The following is a 22,992-nucleotide window of genomic DNA, read 5'->3' as shown; positions in this document are numbered from 1 at the left end:
AATGGTGAATGATTTTGACACAAAATATCGTACTGAGTAGACTTTGTTTACTAATGAGGCCTTACTTATCTTGGGAGGAAAACCGGAGAACCGGAAAAACCTCGAAGCACAGGAGAGAACCAACAAACAACGACACAGAGCCTGGAAGGGACTCGATCGGGTTGCACAGATGAGAGGCGAGCGCTCTCAACGCTAAGCCACCCGTGCTCCCCGTTCTGAAGCTGGTAAATACTCAGTTGGTAAATAATTGGTTAAGCTGTTGTGGTGTACTGATTACGCTTAGCTCACATTTTAAAAGCTCCATTTTACAAGCTACTGAAAAACAAAACACGAAGAAATGGCCAAGCCAATGATTCGTTCCCTTCGTGATGTCGGCTTTCCCTCAAAGTCATCGTTCTGACTGTGCTTTTGTCGGTAAATACTTGGTTAGACTGTCATGGTGTACTGTGCAATCGTGTTGTGTTATTTAGGTAAAATATTAGGCAGATTAAGATTCTCCTTGACCACGTTTTCAACCTTTCCCTACATTTCACTTTACCTTTTGCAAACCTTCTCGACAAAGACAAGTATTCTTTTGTTTATCTACTACTTGGAGATTTTTGCGATTCCTTTTCACTAATTTTAAAGAATGGTCAAACTGAATTTCACGTTTGCACGAGAATCTTTTAAGATTCTAATATTAACAGTTGCATGCTTACTTAGAGCACATGCAGTAAAACCATGAGCTAAAAACAAAATTGATATAGACAAATAGTACTGTTTAGTGACTAATAGTTGCAATCTCTCAACCAGAACATTCATTACACAAAGACAAATACACAAGAAACCAGTTGTGTCTTTGTATAAGGAATGAGGGCGTGAGGTCTAATATTGTTAATAGTCAAATAAATTTGCATACACAAGACTCGAATATTTATACCTTCCTACAAACAGCTTCCAAAAATATCTGTAGTTCTTTGTCTTGATTATATTCTCAGGTATCCTCATCATCAAAGGCTTATTCATCTGATAGCTTATCTTCCTCCGCTTCCATCAGAAGGTCTGACAAATCTATGGAATCTCCAAAGAAGTTGTCTTTTCTTAAAATACCAAAATCTAAAACGATAATGAAATATAAAGCAGTGAACATATCTTTTATCTTTGGAATCTCTTCCTCCCCTTCCATGCTATGGTTGATACACTCTTGCAAAAGCTTAGTGACTGGACTGAGCTTTCCCATATCAAGTTTTTTTTCCTCCCTTGATCTGCGGTCATAAATATTTCCTGAATCTAGATGGATCTTTTTATCTGGTAAATGAAATTCAAGCTTTAGCCTATGCCAGGTTGGGTCGCTATAACCATCACCCTCTATTTCTCCTTTCACTTTGATGAATTTGCTTTCAGGTAGCTGGAAAGATACAGTGTTATCAACGAACTTGTCAGCTGTAGCTCCAGAAGAGAAATTATCTGTCTCAAATGATGTTTTCTTTATCAACGCTAACATTAGTTTTTCTGGTAATTTTCTCAAGCAATAGTCTGTTATGACTCTAAAAATGCGAGAGATAGACCTTTGAATGTTTTTAAGGAAACGTGCATCAGATCTCTGCACCAATGCATCCAGTGATTCAATCACAAACTTGCAAGTTTCTGTTTCTTCTGGAAAGGCTTTCTCCTTCATCCATCTTGCAGAAGATGTCTGAAATTCTCTAAGGAGATTCTTCTGAAAATATTCTAACATTGGTTGAATTGATTCAATGCTAGGCTTTTCATTTTTGGCAGCATCTTTGAAGCTGAGCTTGTCTTCTTCATCGAACCTCATTTTCTCTGGGAAAAAGTAGAGAAACCAAAAAAGGAAATTTCCATGAATGGAGGGGATGGTTTCTCCAAGTTCCTCTTGAAGGAGGTCTGTAACTGGTTTCATTGATTCGACAACTTGTTTCATCTCTTCTTCGCTCCAGTACTTGAAATCTTCTGGACTTATCCTATAAAAATCCTTCGATTCGATCTTTAGGTCGTCACATTTCACTTCGATAGTCAATTCATCATCATAATTACCAATGTGGTCATGAAAATATGTAGTATTAACGCTCATTTCTCGATTTCGCCTTGGTAAATGAACAGTGAAACTGCTATATTTTGTCATACACGTGGCTCTTGGCTCTCCTTCGGAGACGCTGAAACTATGATTTCTAACCCACGTAAAGACTTCGCTAGCAACGGGACCGCTCGTAATCCAAACGTCGACAACCTTGTCGTATGTCAACAGGCATCTTGTACTGGAGTATTGGAACGCTTGAGCTAAGAATTCTTCGAACTTGCAGAACTCATCATATGCCTCGTAGCTTAAACCACGTTTGTCATGATTAGCGCCCAGATGAACGACTAGACGTTTGATAAAATGCTCTGCTCTTAACCTTACGATGTCGACGTGGCAGTTCCTTGGGTTACTGGTCAACTGTTGAAGTCTCTTGCACGTACGAGCCAAGCTATTAAATGAACTACGATCGCTTATGAAAGCTACTATATTACATAAACAGTCATCATTTAAAGACAAAATGCTGGCTTTGACCTCCATTTTACAGAAAGTTTACTCAACTTCATATAGTTTTGCAAGAATGACTTCGAACACTCCCAGTTATTGTTGACAATGAAAGCAATTATCGACAGGCGTTCAAAACTTAAACCACAGGAAACCCAGTTCTTGATCTTGACAGTAGTCAAAGTTTTTAACAAGAGAAAATGAACTAGTTTATTTTCTCTGAAGTTTTTATTATCAATTTTATCAATAAATTTTGGTTAATGGATAACTACCAAATTTATTTGAAATGTATAGGATAACGCATAGTAATACTAAACATGCTAAAGCAATCATAACTGAACCTTATGAATCTCATACGATTCAAGCATGATCATGCGCATCCTTCCTACGCATGAATTAGTGCGCGTGCGCTTATCGTGTTGACGTCTGCAATAATTTGATAAGGCTGCGTTCATAATGTATGGCAGGGGGTGCATGTGAAATATTTAAATGACAAAAAATTCTTAAAATTCTTTGTAAAAAAATTTGAAAACCATTTCGATACCAAGTTCAGCCACCATTCTCAGAGGTTGTAAGCTGGAGCATAACTTGATTTTACGTTGCTGCAACAGCCTTGACATGAAAACAAACAGCTTTTGCATACCCGACCGCCTGCGCAAAAAGGGAAAGAAGCTCTTCTCGCCAGCAGCGTGACAGACGACAAATAAACGTCATAGCAACCCTAACATGTAGAAGTATAATTTTAGAATGTTTTACTACCTTTAAAAAAGTCTTGTTCATGATTGTTTGTAATCACAGAATGTATGACCATCGATGACCATCAAGTTCTATTAGAGTACAAAATGATATAGGACATTTGCATGATAGTGTCATTTGACTCCCACTACCAAGATGATTCGCCAATTTTCTTTCTTATTTCATGGGAATAGTAAGACAATTAACTGAACAAACAAAAGCGTGCAAGGGATTCTGGTAGATAGCAGAGGTCAATGACGTCATCATGCAAACGTCTTATTGCTACTGACAAGCAGTACTATTAAAACTAAGAGTTCCTATAACTAAACCAGAACATCCATTACACAAAAACACATACAATAATAAGGTATCTGCTCTATTTGAGTGATAGCTACTGTTAGGGCACTAAGTAGTGTACTGTTTGTCAGTAGAGTGAAGTCATTAAACCAGTGAAATAAATATTAGACTGAATACACATTAGTAGAACTTAAATCCATCGTTTTCTTTTGTGTCTATTTGACTATCAGCACACGTTGACTAACAATTTTTCACTCTATCAATCTTGATTTTATTTCATGGTGTAACTGCATGTGCTTTTACAATTTATTTTCAAGGTTTTAAAATATTTGTTATTTGGTAAAAAGATGAATATTCCCTGATTGTGACCAACCAATCCCCACCCACCTCCCCCTAAGCCCCATTCCAATTCCTAGATACGCTCATCAACATACATGGTAGCAATTTGTTTTGAGCCTGACAAACCCGACATCACGCTTCTTACTACAGTTTGAAGTGCCATATTTAGGCGTACCTGTCGTATTATAGCAACGCCAAGGCCAATTCAAACGATCTAACTTTTGGAACTAAAAAAAAAAAAAAACAGATTTAAAAACCATTACTGAAGACTACCATTTTGTGTGTTTGGAAAACTCCAGAAATAGAAAGAGCATCTCGATATTAGGAGAAAGGCAACGTTTCAGGTCATAATCTAGACTGAATTTGAATATTTAGATCATAGTCATTAAAACACGGATAGACAGATCCAAGTGAGTAATTAGTGATCTATTCGGTCTACTAACAAGCATTTTCCCCGTCACTAGCCCGGCAATTATTCTCCTACAGCCCATGTGCTCTCTCTCTTTTTCTTTCTCTCTCTCAACTGTATGGGCACTCGTATATTATACCGCGTTTGAAGATGATTTCCTAATTCTTCATCAACCACGGCTATTTCATCGTTCCTTATCAAAAATACGCATAAATTTACCGTCCCCATTTTACGAGCTACTGAAAAGCAAAACACGAAGAAATGGCCAAGCCAATGACGCATTCCCTTCGTGATGCTGGCTTTCCCTCAACAAGAATCAAAGTTATCCTTTTGTCAGTGTTTTTTATCTGTGGGTTTGTCTACACAACCATACAGGATAGTATTTTGGCAGGGGCGGAAGACATCCTTGAAAATACGAACTACTCGACTGGATGGATCAGTGCTATGGTCAACATACCTTACTTGTTTGCAGTAGTCTTCATTCAGTTTCTTCACCATCGACTAAAGAATATATACCAAATGTGGTTTGGTTGTCTGACAATGATATTGGGCTCTATTGGTGTGGGTTTTCTTCCTGACACTACACTAAAAATCGCAGCTGTTTGCTTCACTGGTTTAGGAGTTGCATGCGTGGAACTTGCGATGATAGCTTTGACAATAAAATATCCAGATGGGGTTGTGCAGTCCTTTATCATTGGTGAAGCTTCTGGAAGACTTCTAACTCCAATCATCTATACAGGTAACTCTGAGATAAACTTTTTAAGTTTAAGTTTAAGTTTAAGTTTAAGTTTAATAATAATAAATTCACACACATTTTATAATTGAAGAGGTAATATATGAACGGGTTACATAATCGAAATAGAAGTAAATATAATAATATAATAAAAGTTTGGAAAGTATAATATAAGTGTGTGTAGTCTCCGTGGCGACTCCCCAATCCCCCTCCTCCTCCCCAATCCCCCAGAGCGGTCACGCAGGCTAAAGTGTGTGTGGTTGCCGAAAGAGAATAAACTTTCGTAGTCTCCCTCGCATCCGTTTTTAGTGTCGGTCGTCACGCAACGCTCCCTCCCCACAAACGGCTGCTTGCATTCGAACTACATCCCTTTCTCATTGTTTGGCCAATCACAAGACACAAGACGGGTTACATATTTAGAGAACCGTTCGCGGACTTTTGATCTGACCAATCACCGTGCAGCTTTTATTTCGCATTTTCAACTCGTTCATACAAGAAGTGTTTGGCTTCGTGTCTTCAAAGTTCGGTATTCCTGATCTAAATGCGCATCAGAAGTCGGCTATCAAAACTTTAGTCGAAGAGAAAAAAGATATTTTTGTCAATCTTCCAACAGGGTTTTGGCAAATTTCTAATTTACCAAGCTCTGCCTCTCGTATTTGACTACAAATATACACAAGAGTCTGGTCATATCGTGGTTGTTGTGTCTCCTTTAATTGAGACCTTTAGATCCGACGACGAGTGCGAGAACGAGCACTATCTCTTGGATCGTGTATAAAATAGATTGAAACTTTCGATTGTAAAAAATCGGTAATCGTACTCTTCGTCGTATCTAAAGGTCGCTAATACGTCTAATGGATGACCAACTCTCAAAGTTACGTAGTTTAAAGTTTTAGAATATTCCGCACCGATTTCTTTCGAGGGTGTTCTTCGGCAGCTCTATTGAAACTCACCATGTTTATACTTTCGGACACTGCGATTGGCTCAATAGGAAACAATACGCTCGACCTCATTGGTACGATCCAAACAATGAGAAAGGAATGTAGTTCGAATGCAAGCAGCCGTTTGTGGGGAGGGAGCGTTGCGTGACGACCGACACTAAAAACGGATGCGAGGGAGACTAAAACTTTCGAGGCAAAAAAATAAAATATCCTAATAAGTTTCAAGGTATTAGTTGTTTTCCTTCGTTGGAAGTTGCAATTCAAACAGTTGCGAATTGGGCGAAATCCTATTTTTAATTAATTCAATCCCCCCCCTCCCCTCCCCCCACCAAATTAAAATTGTTTTTGATTGATTTGATTGACGTGTCAGTGGTTATTTGAATATTTTTGCGAACGCAACTGAGGAAAACAAAATGTTCAAAGTTTTTACAAGAGAAAGATTTTTTTTGGCTTTAGGAAGAACAGGCCCTGATCGGCACTTAATTTATTTCGCAATTAAATTTTATCAAAATAATGACCATGGCTAGAAAGAGTCCCTGCTAGCCGAAGAGTCTCTCCTCTTTCTTTCCCTTCGTTTAGGCGGAGAAGGAGGCTCTGCAGATGTAGAGCGTTACCTTTGATACAGTTTTTAAAACCGGCTTTAGACCGGGTACATGTAGTGCGCATGAGCAAATGTAACTCACATTGGCGCCAAACATTGTTTGACGAGAGCGGCTGTCAAAATCATGACAGCGTTGCTAAGTTACGCCACCCAGGCGCGACAAGTATAACCTACATCGGCAGAGTCTATTTTTATCTCTCAACCAAAACAAAAGGAAAATAGGCTCTGCTAGCAGTGAACTAGAAGAGCATGTATCAGTAAAACTGTGAAGGTTCGCGAATATTTACTCAGTATATGATTGTCCTAGAGAAGTATGAATTTTATGGTCGTAATGTTTATAAACATTGCTATTGTGCTGGTACTGAATGTACCAACCATTTAACAGTAAAACCAACTAATGCGTTTCTATGGAGGTTCAAAGATTCATTTTATCGAAGTTTTATCTTCATCTCGCTTTGAAGCCTGCATTAATAAAACGAACGTTAACGACAACGATGCAAGTAAAAATGAAAATTGTGACAGAAATTTCACTCGCGGTTTTTACCTCAAAACATTAAATTGGTCATTTTGCCGAAGGGACTTTTTGAAAAAAAAGTTTTTGGCTTTGCACGAATCTGTCGAGAACTAAATAAACTTTTAATCCGATGTCATAAAATTTTCAAAATTTCAAATTTACAACGTTCGTAATTAATCAGTTAAGTTTCGAAGCAAGATGGAAATCGAAATTATATTCTATCGCCAGAAACGTTTCAGACTGTAATAACACGATAAAAATCATTGTGCACACACCTGCATAACTAGGGCTTTTTCGAGTTTCAAATTACCACTGTGTTCCTTGATTACAAACTCAATTACCCAAGCTTAAACTCGCCGTCAGTGTCCAAATATATATTCATGAATACCAACATAAGGTCAAGAATGCATAACTTCAACGATACAAACGCTTTCAAATTTCATGGACCTTTACTGGAACACGTGAATATTCTGGACAAAGACGACCCTAGCCTGAGCAATATAGAACTCGAAACTGGAGTATTTCTTATTGTATTAATTTTTCTTTCTTTCTTTTTTTTTTTTTTTTCTTTTTTTTTTTCAGCTCTCACATCATATTTGTGCATCAAACCTAGCCTTGTGTTTACTGTAATATCATTATCCTCCATCATACTCCCATTGCAAGATTATCTCTTAACAAGCAGCCTCTTTGATGTAAGCAAACCTATGCAATATCAAATGAGCCAGGAAAAACGGCCACTGTGCGACGATGAAAGTTTGGACAAAAAATCATTGTCAGATGAAGAAAAAATCGATGATAATGATTCAAAAGTTCAAGACATCAAATCCTCTTCATTATTTGTCAATCTTTGCTTGTTTTATAAATCATTTTCTCGATTCTATGCGGCGTTCTTGAGCTTTGCCTTTGAGACTCTGTATGCTCAATGTTTTTTCACCACAATTGTTTTCTCTAACTCTCCATTCAAACCGAGAGAGCACTATCAGTATTACTTGATGGCTCTATGGGGTGGTGCATTCACTGGACGGGCTTTCGGCTACGTTTTTGATTGTTGTGGGAAAATCACGAAGTTACTTAGTACAAACACAGTATCCTCCACTCATATTGTCTTTAATCTTTGTAACATTACTGTGATGTTTGTAGCCGTGTGGTGCCGTAACATGCCAAATGTCTGGGTCATCCTACTTCTTTGCTTTATAAGTGGTATACTTGCTGGTGTTGGGTATCTAATCTCTCTTTCTCCAGTGTCTGAAAAAGAGAAGCATATTGAGTTTACGAGGATGATGGCAGTTACCATTAAAGGATCTGCATGTGTCGTAGCTGCACTGATTGCTATACCATTGGAGCCATTAATAAGACAGCGTTGTTTTGAAGTTACACATACGAGTCAATACTGTATTGCTAGATACATTGGCATTGGTAAAAAACCTTGTTACAACACTTAATCACTGGCAATCATGCATCATCAGCAGTTGTTTTGTATCAAGAAGCTGAATGAATTCAAGAATCTCATTTCCAGCCTGCTGTCATTGCTGCCTGCTGTCAAGTATTGCGTCTCACGTGCAGTCATTGCCAGCATTCAGTGGAGGGCAAAGACTAGTCTCCTAGCTCCATCCTAGCGCACGCAACAAGAGAAGCTTTTGAGGAATTTCTTGTTATTGTTAACCAAGATGGTGGTTATGACGTAATGCACAAGCTCTATTGTCAAAAACTGCACTCACCGCTTGCGGGCTAGCCCAATCAATATGAAAAGATTATCATCCATGTTGAACCTCTAATTGTCCTACAACACAGTAACACCTTTAAACATTGTACCAAGTCCATGCTAGCTTGCATCCGCCATCTTGATTCATTGGGTATTACCGCTGGCCAAGATATAATTCTGCTCTATTGAAAATGTATATGCGGGGGAATTTATTGAGAATTCGCTGAGATAACGTTACTTACATTAGTAACACCCTTAAAGGTGGACTAGCGCAAGGTCTATTAATCGCTGGTTAAAGATTTGTCCTGATATTCGAATGGGAATATATTATACCTTTGCGAATTTTAATTTTAAACATCGCTCCATACTCATCCGCTGGTATCATATCCGCTAGCATCATACTCAGTATCGAGAAAATACCATAAGATTCTTTAGGCAAATTATGTACGTTAAGACCCTCAGCGGACCTAAGAGCTTAATAGAAATAAAGTAAAACATGAATTATTTACAAATAAATGTATGGAGCAATGTTTGTCGTTGAGTGTATGACGTCACATGCAGACACCTATAAAAATCCGTAAAAATGTAACACTTTCCATGGGAATATATAAAGAAAAAACATTAACCAGTGATTATTAGACCCTGACGTTTCAGTCGAATTAAATTTCGGCAGATTTACGTGCTAGATCCCCCTTTAGGTGGCTGACTACTTTTGAACGTTCGATTTGAGCCTACGATGTGTGCGCGCTCAAAAGCGTGCCATGTAAATTCCCGGTTGGCGAGCTATTTTTAGTAACCGAACACAGTTTAAATTTCGCTTTACCCTACTCCCGTGCGTAATCAACTTGCGCGCGACTACTCTTTCCGTTTATTGTTTTGATCGCTAAAAACGAAACGGAAAGAGCGCGCAGGTATATTGTTGACGCACGGGAGTAGGTTAAGCCAAAATTTGTACTGCATCTGGTTACTAAAAAAAGCCCAAATGAGACTTTTCATGTCGCGCGGCGTTATTAAGAGGTTTCTCTCTCTTCTCTTATTCATGCTCTCTCGGTTTTATTTATTTTATATTCCAACGACATCGCTGGAATGGATTTTACGAACTGAAAGCTTCGTCTCCAGAAGATGTCTCACTCATGTCTAAGCTCCACATAAATACAACTAGACGCCCTAAAGGCGTATACTCGGGCTACCTGTGTATAATAGAATGTAGAACTTTAAAGGGAAAACAGAGAGCACTAGTTAATGGAAATGGTACTGGAATTGAGAATTAGATTGCATTTTTGATAGTCGGTTTTGTTTTTCTGTAGTACCCATGGAATTGTACCATGTCTGGCTGTTAGTGCGCATGTCTGATAATCGATTTTGTTTTTCTGTAGTGTCCATGGAATTGTACCATGTTTGACTGTTAATGCACATGTCTGATAAACGGTTTTGTTTTTCTGTAGTACTCATGGAATTGTACCATGTCTGACTGTTAGTGCACATGTCTGATAAACGGTTTTGTTTTTTATTAGTGTCCATGGAGTTGTACCATGCTCGACTGTTAGATCGCAAACGTGAAAGGTTATTTTCTCTTTTTCCAGAATTCATAGACCTATACTGTTCTGCTTTGTGAGACAAATGTTGTTTCTTAAGAGCAGGTTCCATGTTTGCATAGCTTAGCTTGCATTTCTCAGCAGTCTTGTTTTTTTGTGCATTTGATTTGTGTTTCCTTAGAATACTTTGTCTTGTAGTGTTTGACAACTGACTTGAGCATGATAGAAATAAAATAGAGAAATCTTGCTCATCGGATTGAACTGTTTTTGTTGTAATATCCATCATTTTCTGTACTAAGGTGGATACATTTTTCACTTTTTCGAATACATTGAAGTCTCCATTATCATTTAACATCATGAGATTGAAGTCAGTGGTCCTGGATTTATGTTGAAAGATGCAACAAACACAAGAAGTCGACAGCCATGCTAAAAATCCTGTATTACAATGTATATTATTTTTTATTATTTTCTGGAGTTCTAATTTACTTGTCTCATGTGTGTAGTTCAATTTAATTTGTTTTTGTAAATTATAAGTCACCCTGATATCTACATCATATATCTGGAGGCTTGCTGGTAAATCATTGATTGTAAGGTAGTGTTTGTTCAAGCTTTGATTATAAAACATGTTGCCATGATCAGAAATGGAGTCCAGGGTGTCTGAATTCCAATAGCTACAGGCTTTAATGACAGAAAAACAAATACAATAAAATGATAGAGCACAGCAATGCCTCAAAAGAATACTACTGGTATTATTGGTATTTAAGTTTGTTTTTCCACTCTTGTTGCTTTGCCGATCATTACCTGTAGCTTTGCAAATCACTTCACTCAGCTGTTCAGCTGTGTGGATTTCTGGATTTTTATATGAATTTTCAGTAGCATTGCTTTGTATACACATTTCTGTGATATGGACTCCTCTGAGTTCAAATAAACCTGTTGAATTATCATACAAACTTTGAAAGTAATTTATTAAAGCATTCAAGTCATCAACATCTAGGAGTACACAAGTACCTTGAGGATGGGGGAGGCCATATGAATTACGAGCATGAGAGTCAAATATCTTAAATCTGCCATCATCATGACAATAAATAGCTACTGTACTACATTGAATAGTTAAAAGAAATGACTGGTAATTTTCTCTAACTAAAATTTGCAAAGCATTGCCCAAGGGCATACAATAAATGTAATCAACAGTAGATGACACATCATGTACATTACCAGTATAGCTTGGACTGTATTGCAGCTGGTAATTAGTTTCTAATACTGTTACCATACAAGGTAATTCTGTCAAAAGTAAAAAGTCTTGGTTGTACAACCTTGATAAAAGACAATATAACTCATTCCCAATATTCATAATGTTTACTAGGTCTCCTGAAGATCTTAATGAACTCCTATGTTTATATATCAATGCACACAATGACATCGCTACACATTGACGACCAGCATTTGACCCAAATAATGCAATGTTACCTTGAGAATATGGAGCAGAAACTGTTTTGTTGGGATCAGTTACTGTGTATGGGCCAGGATTTTTTTCTACGTCTCTGCTCAGGGTAAACTTACTGTGATTGATTCTGTGATTGACACTTTTGTAAACATGGGATAAACCAGCATATTTTTGTGAACCTGGATTTGTCAAGAGTGGCAAGTAATAAATAAGCTTATAACTTGCATTTATTGCTCTTTTGTGTAAGTAAAAAAGTGATTTTCTAGAACATAATTTCCTCCGTCTGGGTAAAGCATTACCATGGCCAGTGTTTTTCTTAAACTTTCGATGACAACTTTTGACATATGATTTTACTTCTTCGGGATTGAAATTACATTTATTAAGAAAACAATGAATTCTAGATGACATGGGTACATTATTGACCACATACTTACGAACCTTTTTCCGTATTTTTCTGCTTTTGTGCAAAAGTTGGGTGAGTCGTTTAACTGGGACTCTACTTGGTTCTCGATCACGCGAAACAACACGAGGCTTGTGCTCAACATACTGATGAATATGAAATTTAGCATAACGAGACCTGCATTCCTCTAATAAATGTGACTCTTTATTGGGATAAACAAATACAGATAATTGTACAGCTTTTTCAAACACATCGCAGTCATTTTGTAAAGAATCTACGAAAGTCTTGGTCGAGGTATTTATGAAATGTACAACAAGAACCATGCACAGGGCAGCGATCAACAAGCTCGCTACTGATAGTTCAAAGAACGATAGAGTATTGAAAAATATATTCAAAATCGTAAACGAAAACAATACAATAAATAAAAGACTTATCCTCACTGTCAATGATATATGTCCAAGGCTTCTTGATTCTGGAAACGCATTAAATGTTATCTTGGAAGATTTCAATATGGCGTCCATGTTGTTTGGGATATTCAGTTTCCTGTCTTTCTCATCTTCTTTGTCAATGAAGTTCCTGCTTACTAAAGAGTTAGTATTTGTTCTTTCGTTCGAGTGTCTTTGAGTAACTTTGAGTACATTTGACTTTGTATTCGTTTGAGTTTCTTTGGTATTGCTTTGAGTATATTTGGCATTGCTTTGAGTATTATTCTTTCTGGTATTCTTTTGGGTTTTGAGTTCGCGGAACGACCCGTTTCGAAACTGACGCTCTACATCTTTTAGAGTGGGTCTACCGCGAACGGCGTGTGCTTTTGTATGTATTTTGAGCGCCTCAGCAGAACAGCAAGTCGCCATTACTTTCCAATAAGTTTTCAAGATAAAGCACGAGAAGCAGCTAGCAAGATAAGCAAAAGGAAAAAGACCTACAGAACCTTCGAAAAGCAAAGCAAGTCACATGACTTGTGGTAACCCGCCTCGTTTTCATACTTGCAGGGGAACACCGCAGACCGCCGAGCATCGCAGGCTTACACACTTTCGACAACGTCGATAGATAGATAGATAGATAGAAAACCGAAACCTAGACTCGGTCTACCTTGCAGGTAGCCCGAGTAATTATGTTCGTAAAAGAATTAAAGCTGTAATACGTCATATCGCCTCGATGTCGTACTAATTGTTTCATTTATTAGTGATCTGTCTTATTATCAATGATTACAATATTGCATTTTTTATATTTTATATTTATTTTATTTTATTTTACTTATAGCCAACTCTTAGGTTATCAATAGCTAGTGGGTTAAAGAAAAGAGACTACAAAACGTATCGCTGAATAATAAGAGATCAATAAGAGAGGCTAGGAATCTACTACAGGTTTTCCAAATACAATAGATCCTATCCTCTAAACGGCATGAATAATTGATTTAAACTAAACTGACCAAAATCGGTCCTTAGGACTTATCCTCATAATTCTCCAAGCTAAACTAAATGGATCCTTGTAACTAAAGAGGGAAAAAAGGAACAAATGGTCTACTCAGCATCATTAAGGCATGGCTCTCAGATGAAAAACTGATTTGCTATATCATAGCCAATTTTCTACGAATCTTCCCCAAACTTGGCAAGTTAATGTCTTTTGTGAAAAGAAGGAACCTTAGAGCCTTGGTTACCATGGAAACTAAGTCACGTGACCACAAGGCCGCCATCTTGGATTTTTAAACAAGCCGTTTGTAAACGTACCGAAACATCTTTAAAAGTCATGAAAATGCAGATTACTATTCATATTTACAATGCCTATATGGATCTAATTGGATATCTTGGAAATTATTATAAGTTTAATTTTTAGAATATTTTCTATTTTTTCCAAAAAATTAAAAATATTCTAAAAATTAAACTTAATATAATTTCCAAGATATCCAATTAGATCCATATAGGTATTGCAAATTTCAAAAGGAATATGGATTTTCAGGACTTTTGAAGTAGTTTCAATACGATTACAAACGATTTTTTCTTTAAATCCAAGATGCGGTAATTGCTTGCCTTGAAGAATTACTACTACGAGCCAAAATTGGGAAAGATTCATAGTAAACTGTCAAAGATATGAATAAATAACTGATGCACTTCCTCAAAAGAGCCATGCCTTAATGGTGCTGAGTATACTGAGTAAGAACTTTCAATTAACTTTTCTATTTGATCCTTAAAGTCAACTAAACGAGTTAAATTAATCCTTAATCTATACGATCCTTTTAGCTAAACTGACAAACTACATGATAGAATCATTTGCTGAACTATCACGATCCTAGAGACTAAAAAAGTTAAATAAGACAAGCTACGTAGTTACAACATGATAAGAAGAGAGTGTCTCTCATATATTGGCATATTCAGAATCGATCGTATACGTTTAAGTTAAAAACAGCATTTCAAAGTTCCTTTCAGTGTTCTTGTTTGATGGCATTTGGCACATACAGATTTCCACGCTCGCGGGTCTTCAGTATCGTAGAGTGACAGGAGAGCAGACTTGTTGTAGTGAGAGAAGAGACAGGTTTTGAATTTAGACAGAGTGAGTGTTCTTTTTTCCTAGTTCAGTAGGTAGGATGTTCCAGATTCTTGCGTGGTATTTTACCATTTGAATGGATAGTTTATGTTAGAAATGCAGTACATCTATGGATGATGGAGCTAGAAGGCTAGTATTACGAATACAGTACATCTATGGATGATGGAGCTAGGAGGCTAGTATTACGAATACATTACATCTATGAATGATGGACGTGGGAGACTAGTATTACGAATACAGTACATCTATGGATGATGGAGCTAGGAGGCTAGTCTTTGCCCTCCACGGAATGCTGACAATGACTGCACGTGAGCCGCAATACTTGACAGCAGACAGCAATGACAGCAGGCTGGAAATGAGATTCTTGAGTTTTTTCAGCTTCTCGATACGAAACAACTGCTGATGATGCATGATTGCCAGTGATTAAGTGTTGTAACAAGGTTTTTTACCAATGCCAATGTATCTAGCAATACAGTATTGACTCGTATGTGTAACTTCAAAACAACGCTGTCTTATTAATGGCTCCAATGGTATAGCAATCAGTGCAGCTACGACACATGCAGATCCTTTAATGGTAACTGCCATCATCCTCGTAAACTCAATATGCTTCTCTTTTTCAGACACTGGAGAAAGAGAGATTAGATACCCAACACCAGCAATTATACCACTTATAAAGCAAAGAAGTAGGATGACCCAGACATTTGGCATGTTACGGCACCACACGGCTACAAACATCACAGTAATGTTACAAAGATTAAAGACAATATGAGTGGAGGATACTGTGTTTGTACCAAGTAACTTCGTGATTTTCCCACAACAATCAAAAAGGTTGCCGAAAGCCCGTCCAGCGAAAGAACCACCCCATAGAGCCATCAAGTAATACTGATAGTGCTCTCTCGGTTTGAATGGAGAGTTAGAGAAAACAATTGTGGTGATAAAAGATTGGGCATACAGAGTCTGGAAGGCAAAACCCAAGTACGCCGCATAGAATCGAGAAAATGATTTATAAAACAAGCAAAGATTGACAAATAATGAAGAGGATTTGATGTCTTGAACTTTTGAATCATTATTATCGATTTTTTCTTCATCTGACAATGATTTTTTGTCCAAACTTTCATCGTCGCACAGTGGCTGTTTTTCCTGGCTCATTTGATATTGCACAGATTTGCTTACATCAAAGAGGCTGCTTGTTAAGAGATAATCTTGCAATGGGAGTATGATGGAGGATAATGATATTACAGTAAACACAAGGCTAGGTTTGATGCACAAATATGATGTGAGAACTGAAAAAAAAAAAAAAAAAAAAAAAAGAAAGAAAGAAAAATTAATACAATGAGAAATACTCCAGTTTCGAGTTCTCTGTTGCACAGGCTAGGGTCGTCTTTGTCCAGAATATTCACGTGTCCAGTAAAGGTCCATGAAATTGGAAAGCGTTTATATCGTTGAAGTTGTGCATTCTTGACCTTATGTTGGTATTCATGAATGTTTGGACACTGACACGGGTTTAAGCCTGGTCGACTTCCGAGATATGCTTCACTTGTCACGCACAAAGGTTTCAGTATGAGGCTATGTGCTAAATTAAATTAATTCTTACCGCCTGTCACGAATGACCGAGCGTTTAGCACGTAGCCTCATACTGAAACCTTAATGCGTGACAAGAGAACCATATTTCGGAAGTGGGCTATTGAGGAAACTCCATAGAACAAAGCTATTGTTTTGCCTTTGATGTTGAATCGTACCATCACGTGTTACTGACCGTGCACAATGAACCAAAGCAAGTATGGCTGAAAATACTCATTTCCTTATTATTTTCATGTATGAACACTTTGAAAGTAAAAACTTTCATTCCATGACCAAAAATGATGCGAATAAATTTTTCCGCGCAGATACACGGTTAAGTTACTAGATGATAAATAAGAAAGCATTAAAAAGGGCAATTTCGTTTTCAATAAACAATTAATATTAATCATATAGGATTAATTAACAAATAATACATATTTTAGAACGATTTTTAAGGGTAAAAATCTTTTATATTCCCTAATACTGTGAACAAATGGAGAAGCTTTTGCTTCACTGTGCACTGTCAACGTCATATAACAATGGATAAAGACGAACAAAAACATAGAACATAGGTTTCCTAACCATTCCGCTCCATTAACTATGTTGTAATCAAGGAACACAGTGGTAATTTGTAACTCTGAAAAGCTGTAGTTATGCAGGTGTGTGCACAATGATTTCCATCGTGTCATTGCAGTCTGAAACGTTTCTGACGATAGAAGTTCGATTTCCATCTTGCTTTGAAACTTACCTTAATCACGAAAGTTGTAAATTTGAAATACCTAAAAACTCCTCTTACAAAATGAACATTTTGACGTTTTCAGGTAAAGACCGGGATTGAAATTTCTGTACAATTTTCTGTTTTACTTGCTTCGTTGTCAGTTGATTTCTTTACAACGTTGGTTTTATTAATGCAGGCATAGTTAATAGAGGGGAATGGTTAGGAAACCTATTGTTATCAGGTCTTTGTTCGCTTTTGATGTTGAACCGGTCTTGACGGTGCACAATTTTTGATTTATGCCCATCTGAAATTGCAAAATAAGTAAACATAAACTTTGTCTATGGGATTGTTGTAAGGAATATTCAAATATCTCTTATAAATCTTTAAGTCTTTTGAACTAGCTGCCAAAAGCAAGATTTTTGTCTGTTCACTCGGCCATTGCCAACAATGGTAAAACAATGGTAAAACAAAGGATTGTGCACGGTCACGCTTGAAAAAAGTGAACAAAGACCTATAACAATAGGTTTCATAACCATTCCCCTCCATTAACTGCTTTTTTACTCCGACGAAGGACTAGCGTCCGAAACGTCAGTAAGTTGTTTCATCTTTTCACGGTGTATAATTTACCTTTTCATCATTACCCTCCATTAACTATTTTGCTTTTTTACTCCGACGAAGGACTAGCGTCCGAAACGTCAGTAAGTTTTTTCATCTTTTCACGGTGTATAATTTACCTTTTCATCATTACCCTCCATTAACTATGATGCAGGCTTCAAAGCGAGATGAAGATAAAACTTCGAATAATCAGAAACGCATGAGCTAGTTTGACTGTTAAAATGTTGGTACATTCTGTTCCAGTAAAATAAACAATACTATAATATTACGACCATCGATAAAAATCTTACTTCTCGCGGACAACAATCATATACTGAGTGAACATTCGCGAGCCTTCACAGTTAAACTGATACAAGTCCTTCTAGCTATCGTCATTATCTTATTCATTTCAATGATTTAAAAATACCCGATGAAATGTAATTGCGAAATAAATTAAGTGCTGATACACAATGATCACAAAAATGCAAATTCAATTTATATTTTCGTGCAGCATGTGTCATTGTGTTGTGAACCAGAACCGCAAAGTTCCGTTATTAGGGCTTGTTCGCTCTAGAGCCAAAAAGAAAAATCTTCTTTCTCTTGTAAAACTTTGAAAATTTTGTATCCTTCAACTTTTTGTTTCCTCAGTTGCTTTCGCACTGGGTACATTTGAAATATTTCAATATAACCACGGACACTTCTATTTTGATTATGTAACTTGTTCGTATATTACCTCTTCAATTATAAAATGCGTGTGAATTTATTACCATTAAACTTAAACTTAAACTTAAAAAGTTTATCTCAGAGTTACCTGTATAGATGATTGGAGTTAGAAGTCTTCCAGAAGCTTCACCAATGATAAAGGACTGCACAACTCCATCTGGATATTTTATTGTCAAAGCTATCATTGCAAGTTCCACGCATGCTACCCCTACACCTGTGAAGCAAACAGCTGCGATTTTTAGTGTAGTGTCAGGAAGAAAACCCACACCAATAGAGCCCAATATCATTGTCAGACAACCAAACCACATTTGGTATGTATTCTTTAGTCGATGGTGAAGAAACTGAATGAAGACTACTGCAAACAAGTAAGGTATGTTGACCATAGCACTGATCCATCCAGTCGAGTAGTTCGTATTTTCAAGGATGTCTTCCGCCCCTGCCAAAATATTATCATGTACGGTTATTTTGACAAACCCACAGAGGAAAAACACTGACAAAAAGATGACTTTGATTCTTGTCGAAGGAAAGCCAGCATCACGAAGGGAATGCGTCATTGGCTTGGCCATTTCTTCGTGGTTTGCTTTTCAGTAGCTTGTAAAATGGAGCTATTACATTTATGCGTAATTTTGATAAGGAACGATGAAATAGCCGTGGTTGATGAAGAATTAGGCAATCATCTGCGAATGCGGTATAATATACGAGTGCCCATACAGTTGAGAGAGAGAGGGAGAGATCTACTCAACACGATCTACTCAACACGATCTACTCCTTAGAAATGCATAAAGCATTCCCTAGTGTCTATGAGGAATTACCATTATTATTATTACCATTGGGTATTGTGATGCATGGTGATCACACCGTGACCTTGAAACGTTTCAATAATATTTATTGCAAACTTTGCATCTAAAAATATGTTTCCTTAAAAGCTCTAGCATCCAAGCACACGTATAACATACAAGACGACGTGATAACACTGATCTTTTTTGAATTTTTTAATACCATTTTTCTAAAACTTTTTCATCTTACTTCTCAAGAAATTCAATTGTATTCGCATACTTCTATGCACGGGCTTTTGTACGTTAAGCCGACACATTTCGATGCGAAGCTGGCTAGTTTTACGAGCGAGCAAACGCTCGTTTCACAACAAAAAGCTCGTGCATAGAAGTATGCGACTGCATCAAATGTGGTCATACTTTTGCGCGTTGCGCTGTAATAAGGGGAGTACGGACGACGTGACTATCCATCTAATTAAGATCAATGAACTATGATCTAATTATTCAAATCTTTTTCATCCTGCTATTGTTCTAGATTATGACCTGAAACGTTGCCTTTCTCCTAATATTGAAATGTTCTTTCTATTTCTGGAGTTTTCCAAACACACAAAATGGTAGGCTTCAGTAATGGTTTTAAAATCTGTAATGATGAAAAGGTAAATTATACACCGTGAAAAGATGAAAGAACTTGCTGACGTTTCGGACGATAGTCCTCCGACGAAGGACTAGCGTCCGAAATGTCAATACGTTTTTTCATCTTTTCACGGTGTATAATTTACCTTTTCATCATTACTGTTTCATTAGAAACACCGGCGCAGCTCACACTAGTTTTTAGCTAGTTATATCTTCGTTTTAAAATCTGTTTTTTTAGCTCCAAAAGTTAGATCGTTTGAATTGGCCTTGGCGTTGCTATAATACGACAGGTACGCCTAAATATGGCACTTCAAACTGTAGTAAGAAGCGTGATGTCGGGTTTGTCAGGCTCAAAACAAATTGCTACCATGTATGTTGATGAGCGTATCTAGGATTTGGAATGGGGGTTAGGGGGAGGTGGGTGGGGATTGGTTGGTCACAATCATCAGGAATATTCATCTTTTTACCGAATAACAAATATTTTAAAACCTTGAAAATAAATTGTAAAAGCACATGCAGTTACACCATGAAATAAAATCAAGAGTGATAGAGTGAAGGCATTGACTCGTGAAATAAAAATTATTAGTCTGCGTGTACTGATAGTCAAATAGACACAAAAGAAAACGATGGATTTAAGTTCTACTAATGTTTATTATTCTTTTTGTTTTATTTTTTCGCCCCATTCTCTTTCCCTGTCCCTTCTTCTCAATATAGTTAAACATGATGAATATCGTATGAGATTTATATAATCACGATACTCGAGTCATAGAATATATGATTTAATATTATTAAGCATTATAGTCTCATTTCAAATAAATTTGGGAGACATTCATTAACCAAAGTTTATTGATAAAATTGATGATAAAAACTTCAGAGAAAATGTCAAGATCAAGAACTGGGTTTCCTGTGGTTTAAGTTTTGAACGCCTGTCGATAATTGCTTTCATTGTCAACAATAACTGGGAGTGTTCGAAGTCATTCTTGCAAAACTATATGAAGTTGAGTAAACTTTCTGTAAAATGGAGGTCAAAGCCAGCATTTTGTCTTTAAATGATGACTGTTTATGTAATATAGTAGCTTTCATAAGCGATCGTAGTTCATTTAATAGCTTGGCTCGTACGTGCAAGAGACTTCAACAGTTGACCAGTAACCCAAGGAACTGCCACGTCGACATCGTAAGGTTAAGAGCAGAGCATTTTATCAAACGTCTAGTCGTTCATCTGGGCGCTAATCATGACAAACGTGGTTTAAGCTACGAGGCATATGATGAGTTCTGCAAGTTCGAAGAATTCTTAGCTCAAGCGTTCCAATACTCCAGTACAAGATGCCTGTTGACATACGACAAGGTTGTCGACGTTTGGATTACGAGCGGTCCCGTTGCTAGCGAAGTCTTTACGTGGGTTAGAAATCATAGTTTCAGCGTCTCCGAAGGAGAGCCAAGAGCCACGTGTATGACAAAATATAGCAGTTTCACTGTTCATTTACCAAGGCGAAATCGAGAAATGAGCGTTAATACTACATATTTTCATGACCACATTGGTAATTATGATGATGAATTGACTATCGAAGTGAAATGTGACGACCTAAAGATCGAATCGAAGGATTTTTATAGGATAAGTCCAGAAGATTTCAAGTACTGGAGCGAAGAAGAGATGAAACAAGTTGTCGAATCAATGAAACCAGTTACAGACCTCCTTCAAGAGGAACTTGGAGAAACCATCCCCTCCATTCATGGAAATTTCCTTTTTTGGTTTCTCTACTTTTTCCCAGAGAAAATGAGGTTCGATGAAGAAGACAAGCTCAGCTTCAAAGATGCTGCCAAAAATGAAAAGCCTAGCATTGAATCAATTCAACCAATGTTAGAATATTTTCAGAAGAATCTCCTTAGAGAATTTCAGACATCTTCTGCAAGATGGATGAAGGAGAAAGCCTTTCCAGAAGAAACAGAAACTTGCAAGTTTGTGATTGAATCACTGGATGCATTGGTGCAGAGATCTGATGCACGTTTCCTTAAAAACATTCAAGGGTCTATCTCTCGCATTTTTGGAGTCATAACAGACTATTACTTCAGAAAATTACCAGAAAAACTAATGTCAGCGTTGATGAAGAAAACATCATTTGAGACAGATAATTTCTCTTCTGGAGCTACAGCTGACAAGTTCGTTGGTAAGACTGTATCTTTCCAGCTACTTGAAAGCAAATTCATCAAAGTGAAAGGAGAAATAGAGGGTGATGGTGCTAGCTACCCAACCTGGCATAGGCTAAAGCTTGATTTTCATTTACCAGATAAAAAGATCCATCTAGATTCAGGAGATATTTATGACCACAGATCTAGAGAGGAAAAAATACTTGATATGGGAAAGCTCAGTCCAGTCACTAAGCTTTTGCAAGAGTGTATCAACCATAGCATGGAAGGGGAGGAAGAGATTCCAAAGATAAAAGATATGTTCACTGCTTTATATTTTATTAGAGTTTTAGATTTTGGTATTCTAGACGACGACTTGTTTGGAGATTCCATAGATTTGTCAGACCTTCTGATGGAAGCGGAGGAAGATAAGCTATCAGATGAATAAGCCTTTGATGATGAGGATACCTGAGAATATAATTAAGACAAAGAACCACATATATTTTTGGAAGCTGTTTGTAGGATGGTATTTATATTCGAGTCTTGTGTATGCAAATTTATTTGACTATTAACAATATTAGACCTCACGCCCTCATTCCTTATACAAAGACACAACTGGTTTCTTGTGTATTTGTCTTTGTGTAATGAATGTTCTGGTTGAGAGATTGCAACTATTAGTCACTAAACAGTACTATTTGTCTATATCAATTTTGTTTTTATCTCATGGTTTTACTGCATGTGCTCTAAGTAAGCATGCAACTGTTAATATTAGAATCTTAAAAGATTCTCGTGCAAACGTGAAATTCAGTTTGACCATTCTTTAAAATTAGTGAAAAGGAATCGCAAAAATCTCCAAGTAGTAGATAAACAAAAGAATACTTGTCTTTGTCGAGAAGGTTTGCAAAAGGTAAAGTGAAATGTAGGGAAAGGTTGAAAACGTGGTCAAGGAGAATCTTAATCTGCCTAATATTTTACCTAAATAACACAACACGATTGCACAGTACACCATGACAGTCTAACCAAGTATTTACCGACAAAAGCACAGTCAGAACGATGACTTTGAGAGAAAGCCGACATCACGAAGGGAACGAGTCATTGGCTCCCCATTTCTTCGGGTTTTGTTTTTCAATAGCTTGTAAAATGAGAGCTATGCTTAAT

The 22,992-nt window shown here is 37.1% G+C and overlaps 3 protein-coding genes across 3 annotated transcripts; 2 read left to right on the top strand and 1 right to left on the bottom strand.

Moving 5' to 3' along the window:
* The first annotated feature begins 4,372 nt into the window (after positions 1–4,372).
* On the top strand, positions 4,373–11,995 carry LOC116292215 (uncharacterized). The gene is made up of 2 exons (XM_031699483.2): positions 4,373–5,037; positions 7,667–11,995. The coding sequence occupies exons 1-2, from the start codon at positions 4,560–4,562 to the stop codon at positions 8,524–8,526; spliced, it is 1,338 nt and encodes a 445-aa protein (XP_031555343.2). The 5' UTR covers positions 4,373–4,559; the 3' UTR covers positions 8,527–11,995.
* A 2,076-nt stretch (positions 11,996–14,071) lies between these two features.
* On the bottom strand, positions 14,072–19,121 carry LOC116292209 (uncharacterized). Its single transcript, XM_089029739.1, has 2 exons — positions 18,393–19,121; positions 14,072–15,992 (listed from the first exon to the last, which is right to left on the bottom strand). Exons 1-2 carry the CDS (start codon positions 18,868–18,870, stop codon positions 15,133–15,135), a joined length of 1,338 nt encoding a protein of 445 aa, XP_088885865.1. The 5' UTR covers positions 18,871–19,121; the 3' UTR covers positions 14,072–15,132.
* A 1,528-nt stretch (positions 19,122–20,649) lies between these two features.
* LOC148911409 (uncharacterized) lies at positions 20,650–22,837 on the top strand. Its single transcript, XM_089029738.1, has one exon. It carries the CDS (start codon positions 20,729–20,731, stop codon positions 22,280–22,282), a length of 1,554 nt encoding a protein of 517 aa, XP_088885864.1. The 5' UTR covers positions 20,650–20,728; the 3' UTR covers positions 22,283–22,837.
* Positions 22,838–22,992: the final 155 nt, after the last annotated feature.

Source organism: Actinia tenebrosa, unplaced genomic scaffold (assembly GCF_029948245.1).
Source record: "Actinia tenebrosa isolate PJP-AT-01 unplaced genomic scaffold, QUT_ActTen_1.0 PGA_scaffold14__42_contigs__length_11649687, whole genome shotgun sequence".
In the NCBI taxonomy this organism is placed as follows: Eukaryota; Metazoa; Cnidaria; class Anthozoa; order Actiniaria; family Actiniidae; genus Actinia; species Actinia tenebrosa.
This window is presented reverse-complemented; position numbering and strand designations above follow the sequence as displayed.

Bases quoted from the DNA above. Each gene is read 5' to 3' on its own strand.
- LOC116292209 (XM_089029739.1), bottom strand. From the start codon at position 18,870: ATGGCCAAGCCAATGACGCATTCCCTTCGTGATGCTGGCTTTCCTTCG. The intron at 15,993-18,392 runs GTAACTCTGAGA...TTTTTTTTTCAG, and splicing joins AACTCCAATCATCTATACAG to TTCTCACATCATATTTGTGC.
- LOC116292215 (XM_031699483.2), top strand. From the start codon at position 4,560: ATGGCCAAGCCAATGACGCATTCCCTTCGTGATGCTGGCTTTCCCTCA. The intron at 5,038-7,666 runs GTAACTCTGAGA...TTTTTTTTTCAG, and splicing joins AACTCCAATCATCTATACAG to CTCTCACATCATATTTGTGC.
- LOC148911409 (XM_089029738.1), top strand. From the start codon at position 20,729: ATGGAGGTCAAAGCCAGCATTTTGTCTTTAAATGATGACTGTTTATGT.